This window comes from Diadema antillarum, unplaced genomic scaffold (assembly GCF_040938485.1).
Source record: "Diadema antillarum isolate AM-2024a unplaced genomic scaffold, OU_Dant_1.0 seq00000802_RagTag, whole genome shotgun sequence".
In the NCBI taxonomy this organism is placed as follows: Eukaryota; Metazoa; Echinodermata; class Echinoidea; order Diadematoida; family Diadematidae; genus Diadema; species Diadema antillarum.
Genome location: NW_027271684.1, coordinates 918,935 through 929,953, shown reverse-complemented (window position 1 = coordinate 929,953; position 11,019 = coordinate 918,935). Strand labels below are relative to the sequence as shown.

Sequence of the window (11,019 nt, the reverse complement as noted above, 5' to 3'; positions counted from 1 at the left end):
CCATTAGTATGTAGATTCATCACATATTCTATAAATCACGTTGTGTCCGCGGTGGGATTGCATGATGCCATCCGTTTATATATATATATATATATATATATATATATATATATATATTATAAATGTATGTATGATAAACATCGGTGTTAGATTTAACACCACGGGTGTTAAATCTAACACCGATCAAACTTCAATAAGGACCACACCCACAGGTGTAGAAAATGCACTGTGATGGTGTTGAAAAGTCTTCACCTGACACTTCGTGGTGTTAATTTGACACTGTACCTGGTGTTATTTTGACACTGTTCTGGTGTTAATTCAAAAATGACACCACATGGTGTTGATTTGATATTTGTTGGTGTTAATATCAATGGTTTAACACCCGTCCAGCTTCAATAAGAGACCACACCAGCTGGTGTTACTATGGTGTAAATTTATTTTCACATTTTTTCAAAAATCTAGTATTTTAATGTAAAATTCTTGATCGTCTTGTTTAAATTAAAAATCAACAAGAAGTGCAGTTACTAAGAAACTCTTCAAAAAACAGTTTAAAATTTGGAAATGACACCCGGAGGTGTTAATTTAACACCATAAATGAGCACCGAAAATTTTACACCAGCTCGGTGTTCACTATTTAAAAACCGGACTTTTTGCAGTGTATATGTATATATATAAATGTATGTATAATATATATATATATATATATAATATATATATATTTCCCTTGTTTATCTTTGAAGGCTTCCGTGACGGCAGATCGTTGGGTGGTAGAAGGCTTAATGGTACACCACGTATTCTTTCTTGGGTATGTAGAGTGCTATGTGACCCTAAAAAGGCCTACCCACTCCCTACACATACATACCCAAGAAAGAATACGTTGTGCACCGTTAAACCTTTTATCACCCAAATCTCTTGTTAATGTTTCAATATTACCCGCCTGCAATTCTACCAAGCCAAACGCATTCTCTCCTTACAGGAGAAATCCAGTCCAAATATAAATTAGTCTGATAAGAAAGAGTAAAATATTACGAGTTCAATGGTATAATTTTGATTGAAATCGGATGAAAAATAAGAAAGTTATGACATTTTGATGTTTCGCTATTTTGGGGGGAAACGCGTCTTGAATAGTCTGAATATGCAAATGGCAAAATGAGCATGTCATTCCCTCACAACTAACCGTATAGTTTGTACATAAAATTGTGAAATTTCCAATTTTCTTTCAAATGCAATTATGCCCGAGGCACAAATTCTCGTATATCTAACGATCACTATCCCGAAGTTATTCAACGGGGAATGACATCATGTTCCAGATTTTAATAACAGAAAAATTGAATTTTCGTCATTTTTTGTACGCGATCAATGCAAAATTGTGAGGGTATGACATTGGTTAGCTTATTTCCTTATTTCTCATCCGATTTCAGTCAAATTTTTACCGTTTAATTCGTAGGATTTTACTCGTTTTTATGAGACTAACTTATATTTGGACTGGATTTCTTCTTTAGGCATCACATCAACAAGCAGTATTCTTTTCGAGATTTTTTTTTTTTGTATTTTGCATAAATGTATCTCTTGTTCATCAAAAGGAATTGTTGATATTCATAACACAATATACCGCTGAAATCTGAGCATGTGTCTTTTCTTTAAAGAAAGTGTTAGACTGGTTTACTTGATTGCTGGTTTAAATTATGGTAAACGTGTTGTTTCCACAAGTTGTACATGACTGCTTATTGCCCACGGAAATTTATTGTTTGTATGATTATGATTTAACAGTGAGATACAATATAAACAAAGCAAACACACACACACACACACACACACACTCACACACAAACTCTCTCTCCCTCGCTCTGTATATAACCTTCAATATACATATTGTACATCAATACGTGTGTGTGAAGGTATATATATATCAACATTTAAATGTATACACATTAAATTTTGTGTTCAAAATCATGCATGTACATGTATTATGTGGATGAACAGAGTAAGAATGGTAAAAATGTGGTCAGCATGATGAGGGGATTTGTGGTGAATTAAAGCAGTCATTTCTCTCAATTTATCATCATCATCATTTTGATGTACTTTTTAAACTTTTTTGTAATTTTGACATTCTGTATACGTCATAAACAATTGCTTCTCGTCATTATTGTCGATTACTATACATTACGACCATGACTATTGCAGCTACTGTAGCTGCTAGTGTTAGAATTACTACTACTTACCACTGCCGTATATGCTTCTGGTATTTAGCACTATGACTATGACTACTACCATGACTAATACAGAATCATATAGCACAGACAGCCTCAGCAAACCTACGGATAATATTTCTGTCATTTTACCTCTGTTTACGACCTTCAAACACAGAAATTACAAAAGGCATGAATGGGTCCTATTCAAATTAATGCTCTCTCACCTGCTAGTAACAATAAAATGTCATCATGAACACATTTTGGTGAATAATCATCACAGACGTTTTAATTGCACGATTGTCATAATACACTTATTATATTTGCAAACGACAAATATAAAGACAGTTTTTGAAACGAGGATTGAATCCACCCTACATTTTTCTTCCACAAGTGTATATAACGTTTCTGTTCTGTAATTCTACAGTCACTCTCAACGATCGTTACAAGTGAATATATCACGAGAATAATGTCCTAATATTTATCAAACGTTGGTCAACAACTTTCTGAATTTACATGATAACAGCATAAAGTGGGTGATGTGGGGTTTTAATTTAACTTAATTGTTGATATCAAATGTAACAAGATAAGAAAAGAAAGTCATGAGCAAAATACACATGTAAAACGAGATTATTCCATTCATATTTACCACAGTTCACTTAGTAGTTGTCTACTTAATTTTTGCCTGCTATTGTTGGTTTCTGTTCATCTCGGTAGACATGGGTCATATTGCTCGTACGTATACGTCATCTTGGTAGACATGGGTCATATTGCTCCTACCATGGACCTACTACACACATGGACTAGTAACGAAGGTATTTCTTTGATCCTATCATCACCGCCGCCACCTGATTATGTACATCTTAATGAGTACATTCAGGTGCTTGGATAATGACGATTGTGCAATCGTGCATCGTCACTGACAAAAGAGATATTTTCCTAATTGCGGTCTTATTTTGCTGAGGTGCCTTTTCAGACTCAACTGGCTTTGAATAAACATCGATGAAAGGGAGCAGCAAACCCGAAAACATGACAGTTTACCTGTCACAAAATTGAGAATTACTAAAGTGGACACTTGTGGACAAGCATGTAACATGGCTTATTGATAGGACATGCATGTCATCTACGGCTCCTGTCCGTATTTACACTGGAACAAAAAATGGGAAAATTGAATCACAAATCACAACCAACCTGCCAAAATCATTGCTTTCTCTTGTAAAGTACGCGCATTTCGCATATGAAATTACTTGAGCGATAATTTCCCAATGTACACTACAACTGCCCATGCGTTTTTCTTGATTTAAGAGAATTATTATCTTCTGCGCATGTACTTTTTATATTCCTCAAAGCGCCGTCTTGTTTTTATCCAGTCTGCCTGTCGGCGGTGATGATGAGATCAAAGCAGGAAAGCATGTTTAAAATGCTTTTGTGACGCTTTTGACAGAAACGGGTGCATGAATTAATTAACGAGCGATACATGTCCATGTGTAGTAAGTCCCTGCTCCTACGTATACGTCATCTCGGTAGACATGGGTCATATTGCGCGTGCGTATACGTCATCAGCACATGACTACTAATTATTCTTTTTTTCTGAAGGCAAGACTCTGGCAATATCTGGAGGTTTTCATGGTACCCATAGTTATGCACAAACGTTCAGATGACACTATAATTATAGCAAATCTACGAAACATTTATTTTCCCCATAGGTGACATGACATTAATAATTTAATTGCTTCTGTGTTGGAAAACTAGTAGGGTTCATCATAATTTATTTAAAATGCCTAGTACAGCTAGCTACCCACTGGGAAGATTTCGCCAAAAACCCTCTAACATCTTCTTTTATGCACCATGTAATCATTCTTATACAATGTAGATGCAATTTTATATGAGTATCAATCACTTAAGATACACTATCAGGTGAGTATTTATGACAACAGGTCGTTAATCAGCAATTTAAAGCCACACGTCTACATTCAACAGTTCTGGTAAGTTTTAGAATGATTGAAACCTAATGATTTTTGTATCATCGTCTTCTCTTTTTTTTTCTCCTATTTTTATGCATTTTTTCCTGCCTTTGAAGAAAGAGTAATATAGGCCTAATTCTCTGCCCACTTTGCTGATTCAATGCACGAAGGCTCAATGACATCATTTTTGTGAACCCATAAAAAGTGGTTGTTGAACACTTGGTAGTACACAAAATACGTATTATGAATACATAACATTGCATGGTTTTCTGTAGCTTACCACCATACACGAGTTCTTCATTCTTGTTGTCATTGTTGCTGTTAAGTTTTTTTTTTTTAATTTACTTGTTTGGCAAGAATGAAAGAATTTGTGGGCACTCAAGGGTTGTCTGTCACTTTCAGCTTCTTTTTTAATATATGAATTTTACTGTTTTGCAATTGCTTGAAGATACAGTACTATGCTTGATATAATATAGGCCCTAGTATTATGACAAAAAAGGAAACATGTACCAGATGTTTTCTATGAAGAGTTTGAATCGCAAAGCGAATTTACTTCATTCATGTTAAGTTGAAATATTTGTGATTAAGACTGCTAAAAAATGAAGAAAATTATAAGAATATGGAAATTTTAATCATAACGTCAAGAATATTCCTTGTCTCCAGTGAGGTATTAATGAAAAGCTTTTATTTTGCTCTATCTGACGATTAACTTCCTGTTTAAAAACTTAGTTAAAAAAAAAACCGCTTAGCCCATATTGCGATCAAACTCATATACAAAACTGGACAGATGCGCAGAGCACCAACTCTGAAGGCCACTTCATATTATGATGACCATGCGACATAGCTGTCATCACCGATTCACACCCACTGGGCAACTCAAGAGTTGATTAATCATCATCATCGTCATCATCGTCGTCGTCATCGAGCACCGGTCGCTTGTCAGCGGGAACCAATGTCTTCAGCATCCGCTGCATCTTGTCCAGCTGCTCCTGTAGCTTGCTCTGCCTCTTCTCCATCTTCTCCAGGTTCAGCCCCAACTCTCCCGCATCCTCGCTCCTCCCGTCCCGCTCCTTAATTAATTAAAAAGAAAAGGGGGTAGGGAACAAATGTCCGAATTCATCGCATTCATAAAGCATTCCTAAAATTAAATCATACACACCATTATTCAATTCCTTTATTTGTTCATTGATTCTATTCATTGATTTATCGATTGGTCCTTTCTTATCTATCATGGAACACTCCCGGTGCCTTTCCCTATATCGTGTAGGTTTGCAATCTTGTGTATGTATGTACATGTATGCATGCATGTATGTATGTATTTATGTATGTACAATGTATGTATTTGCACGTACGTTCTATGTGAATCTATGATATTTTTAGTTCATACTGTTCATTATCTTTCAATTTGGATTTCCCTTTATTATCTAATTATTTTCCATCGTGTTGATGAAACGTTATGATCTATTGATGAAATTCACCGTGGTATTTCTTAAATTGTATCAAATTTTTTATGTATGCCTAATTGATTTAATATCCTAACCTAACAATAACGATGCAAAACATATCGATTCTATTCATTAAAACATGTCAAACAGCATTATAATAGTAAATTATTGCGTTTTGGACAGTAAACACTATGAGACATTAGAATCCATATCCCTAAAGGGAAAAAGTGATTAAAAGAAAGTTGTAGTCATCATTTAACATTAAATCATTAAAAAGGAAAGGAAAAAGTGGCTAGGCAGAAAAAAAAAAAACTTTTTTTTTTTCAGGAATGGATGTCATCTGTACCTTTTCCCTGTTCTTCGTGCTAGCCTTAGCAGGAGAGACTCCAGCGCTACGGGCCAGTGTCCGACGAAAACTCGCATGTGGAGTGCGTCGCGAGTAACGGCTCCCACTTCGCCGCAACTCTAAGATGGATTTCTCGAGGAGGCGGAGGCGATGACGAAGGTCATCGATGTTATCGACAGTAGCCAGCGAATTATCGATTGTCATGTCCTGTGGGTATGGGATTCCGGTAAATATCAAGAAAAAGTGAATCGTTTGCCATCGAATTGTTTCTCTTGTGTTGAATAAACGAATTAAATGCATACCTGACATGCCTGAATAGTGATAGATGCAAACAGTGGCAACAAGATCACCAATGGACGAGCACGTAAGTACATATTATCATATCGAGAAATTCTGAATGAATCACATTTCATCATATCTATTATTTCATGTTATTTTCATTTTAGCCACATCTTTGGGGAACTTTTAATGAATTTGGGCGAATGACAAACCAAATAAGTTCAGATCATCGAGTTTCGTTGCATTGCTTAATTTTCATGATCCCACCATTAACATACTACACAACACGGACACATCGAATAATTATGCATAGTTTTATACGTGTAAATGTGATTTAAAGGAAGGCCTCAAGTCATGTCATGATTGGTCATAATCTTACCACTTTCGCTCATTGTGATACTACTCTATGCATTCCTAATACTGAGAAAACTTGCTGAAAATATTTATCAACACGTTCATAATTATCATTACCGTTTCCTTTTCCCTTTTTCTGGATCGAGAAACTGGAGAAAGAACTAACATTAAAAGTGAAAAAAAAATACTAAATAAACTCAATGTAATGAAGCATCGACAGGAAAATAAAGATAGTAATATCATTAAAGAGATGTGTCAGAGAAATGTGGATGATAAACTGTTTCGCCAAATGTTGATGTGATTTGTAGAACTTTGACGGTGTGCGTTGCCATGGAGATTGTGACGTGACGTGTTCACCTTGTCAGGTTTCTTTGCGATGAGAAGAGCCTTGGCCAAGAAGTCCTCGTCACCATCCAGCTTGCTGAGGTAAGCCAAAAACCCGTCAAATCGGCCCGGTTTGGTACATAGCCGTTTCTTGCTTACGATAGAGGAGCGCCAAACAAGAAGAGGCAGAGCATGCTGGACCTCCATCGCCAGATCCACCTAGGTGATCGATTAGTAGAAAACAACATTGCACAGTGTACAGTGTTGCACAAATTGTATATGATGGCAAAAGATGAGAGTTTAAATTCCCTTTAGAGAAAACCGACACTAAAGGTTATCATTCTTTATTCCAATGGCGAAAATTATCATGACGGCAATGAGGGAATTATAATGAGTTGACTGTGAAAAGGAGAAGCAGATGCTATTGTTTTTTTCCTCGATGCAATCTCCCAATTCTTGAGCTCCACTTGTCCCTGCCCTCCATTCATTCATTTATTCATTCATTCATTCATTCATTCATTCATTCAATCAATAATTCATTCATTCATTCAGTCCTTATTCATTCATTCATTCATTCATTCATTCATTCGTTATCTTCCTTTCCAAACAATTTGCATAAATATTACAAACGTTGAAAAAATACTGTGATATACAATGTACTTCATGTGACATCAGTGTGGCATAGCGTCACATAGAAACGCATCATATTTCATTACAGACTGGAAATGACAATTCCACACCAAGCATAACATTAGCCCTTGGTTTTGCGACTCTGTCGTCTGTTTGTGATGATAATGGCGAAAATGATCTCTCCTATATGAATGCAAAAGGAAAAATCCTTTGACTAATAAATTAGTTTACGCTTTTACGCCTTTGTCTTCCTATATAAAACGGACAGACCATTAACACCGTAATCACTGTAAGTTGACGTAATGTGCTATATGCAAAACTCATGAACATAACTTGGGATATCCCAAAGTTGCCGTATGTTGTTTCATAGTACGTTGTACAAACAATCTTTTGTTCTTTCTTTTAACACATGGTTCAATACTAGTTATTAAAGAAAAATGATCACTTGCATAATGTGGAAAAGTAGTCTCTTACCTGCATGGCAAGCTGGTGAAGTTTTGCCTTTTCCCTGATACCGTGTATGTCTTCCACAGCTAGACCCACCTGAGACAAGTTAAAGACAAATAATTGATCAAGCTTAATAATTCTGTACGCTGTTTTATACCTGTCAGAGTTGTTCATGTGCAAACAAAATAGATCTCCCTAACTGATGAAAGTTTTCTGCATCAAAATAAGTTCATTCTTGTCGTTAGATTCCAGACACACAGCTATCATACAAATAAGAGTGTGTATCAAGGAATGCCTTTGTGCATGTATGTTTCTACCAATTGACTCATTAACTAATTCATTTATTTCTTCATCTACCTATCTATTTGTCTATCTATCTATCTATCTATCTATCCATCTATTTAGTTATCTATGTATCTTTCTATCTCCGTATCTATCTATCTATCTATCTACATCTATCTGTATCCATGCATACATTATACATAATATGCTACTTATGCAATTTGTTTTCTAGCGAAATCGATGATGACTGAAATGTTTAAGAAACACTTCACTGTTTTGCATGTTCGATCTGAATCACAATGTCCTGTAACTATAGTTTCGTGACTCTTCTCTGTAGATCCGAATGATTGTTTTTTACAACGTAGTAAAATAAAATCACTTTCAATGGAGTTAAGTGTCCACTAAAACAAAGGAATCACGTAATCTGTAACAAAGCGTGACGTCACCAGAAGATTTCCGAAGAGGATGGGCATGACGGCCAGCATGACGGTGAACATGATGGACGTGAGCTGGGGGTGGAAGACTTTGTTGAGGAAGTAGGCCTCCTCCCCATCCTGCTCAAGCGTGTTCTCCGTGCCCAGATAGTTCTGGCCGAAGAAGATGTCGTCGAAGTTGAATTCGCCGAGGAGCATTGTGAAGACCTTCATGATGCAGTACTCGAGATTGTGGAAAGTTTCCTGATGGGGTTGTGATAAGACAATGGCACATGATTACAGAAAGAACATTCCATGTCAGAACAACGTTGGCATGGTTGCGGAAGAGTGCGCATGCGCCTCGTTCACATCAGTAGCACAATATACTGTGAAGGAAGACGGATTCACCTGCTATCTCACTGTGTTGTTTTAGTCTTTTTACCTGCATTGTCTGTACACAAGAAGATTTCGCAGGAAGCATTGACCAAAAAAAAAAAAATGATCTCGTTTGCACGTAAAGGGACAATCTTTGCTTTGTGCTCTGAGTCCATTTTCGTAATTGCCACTCCCTATGAACGCTGTGACTTTATTTCATGACCGCACAGCTCGTGAGTAAATTCGTTACCTATATTCATACGGTTCGGAGAACCAATTGCGTTTTGAATAGGCCAGACACTTCTACTGCAAAGGTGATTTATATTTCAAAGGCGAGATATTACCTGATTCATGAGCAGCGTGTAGAAACCCAATGCAAAGGCGACGAGGAATAGGAGTAATAGAATGACAATCTTGAGAAACGTCCGTAGTATATCTGGAGCAAGGAATACGTAAACAAGTGTATATTGGTCATTTTTTTAATACACTGAACGTTAGACCTCTATAACCGACACGCTATACACAGTAACAGTAACACCCCTGTTCTTAAAATAACTATCATGCCATATGTCGACAAAACCTACGTTTGAAAATCCTGAAATTGATGGTTTTAAACGGACTCAGTAAAGATAACGAAAAGTCTTGCCTTCGGTCACTACCACCGATACCAGAGTTGTCAAGGGATGCCTTAATTTATCTTATCCACTGAACAAAAATAGTTTCTTGATATCAGATACTATACAACCGCTATTATTTCTGCTTTTTATTGTTGTTACTTGCTGCTACCACAACAAGAGCTACTATAAGGGTACTATACTACTACCTCTACTACTACTACTACTACTACTAATAATAATAATAATAATAGTAATACCACTACTAATACTAATAGCACTTTTATTACTATTACTATAGTTCCACTACTACTGCCACTACTACTGCTTCTACTACTATTACTGCTACTACTACTACTACTACTACTACTACTATTACTACTACATGTACTACTACTACTTCTACTACTACTACTACTACTACTGCTACTGCTACTATATACTACTACTACTACTACTACTACTACTACTACTACTGCATCTACTACTTCTTCTAGGGCCTACTAGTTCTACTATACCCCCGCTCTACCTGCCTGTCAATAGTACCAACTGACCTAACAACTTTTACTGCTTCAGGATTTCAAGTACCTAAATTGTTTAAATCGGTATAGCTATCATCGTCATCATTATCATTATCAATATTATTCTTATATTTGTAGGTGTCGTTATGTAACGATGATAATTTGTAATAAAGGCCAGAGTATCTATATCTAAATACATGAAAGTAGATTTTACCATCAATAACCATCGTACTACGTAGTCATCACTATCATCTTTACAGTTTATCATGGTGTTATGAAGGATATGCTCGCTATTAGATGAGTGTGCATTCAACCACACTTCTTGGCAGGAAGCAAACTTACAGGTGAACATGATGACATATATTCCTAGCGTTGAGAATCTCCGCGTGAATAGGATGAAATTCAGCCAGGCGACGAAGATGGCCACTGCTCCACACTGCCATTGCCAAGCCTGCACAGGCAAGAAGATATCAAAATTAATATTCTAAAACAACAAAGGGCAGAATATGCAGCAAAGAGTGGGGTTAGAAAGGAAATATGACGCTGAAGATGACTTGAGGAGTAAGGATGCAGAAAAATAATAAACAGAAAAGGAAAATCAAAAGAAAGTTAATCCCTAGCAGAGTGAGAAAGTGAGAGGGAGGATGTGAGGGGGGGGGGGGAGGGGGCAATAATTTGCATGGATGACAACAATCACAAAAGAACAGTATCTTAAATGCATATTAATGATTCTTGCGTCGAATTGTAATTTAATCTTCAATTAGCTGAATGTTTGTGAGGGTGCCAGAACGAGCAAAAACGGTTTGGAAAAATCTATGTTTAGTTTGCATTGTTTT

The 11,019-nt window shown here is 36.4% G+C and overlaps 1 protein-coding gene across 1 annotated transcript in view; it reads right to left on the bottom strand.

The window, feature by feature from the left end:
- Positions 1-5,009: 5,009 nt before the first annotated feature.
- LOC139739489 (transient receptor potential cation channel subfamily A member 1 homolog) overlaps positions 5,010-11,019 on the bottom strand; it is a 52,261-nt gene continuing 46,251 nt past the window's right edge. The window contains exons 19-25 of the mRNA XM_071650093.1: positions 10,526-10,634; positions 9,393-9,484; positions 8,707-8,937; positions 8,006-8,074; positions 6,935-7,120; positions 5,945-6,151; positions 5,010-5,223 (exon numbers count right to left, since the gene is read on the bottom strand). Of these exons, the coding sequence (XP_071506194.1) occupies positions 5,041-5,223; positions 5,945-6,151; positions 6,935-7,120; positions 8,006-8,074; positions 8,707-8,937; positions 9,393-9,484; positions 10,526-10,634 (1,077 nt within the window). The 3' untranslated portion in view covers positions 5,010-5,040. The remainder of the gene's footprint in view (positions 5,224-5,944; positions 6,152-6,934; positions 7,121-8,005; positions 8,075-8,706; positions 8,938-9,392; positions 9,485-10,525; positions 10,635-11,019) is intronic.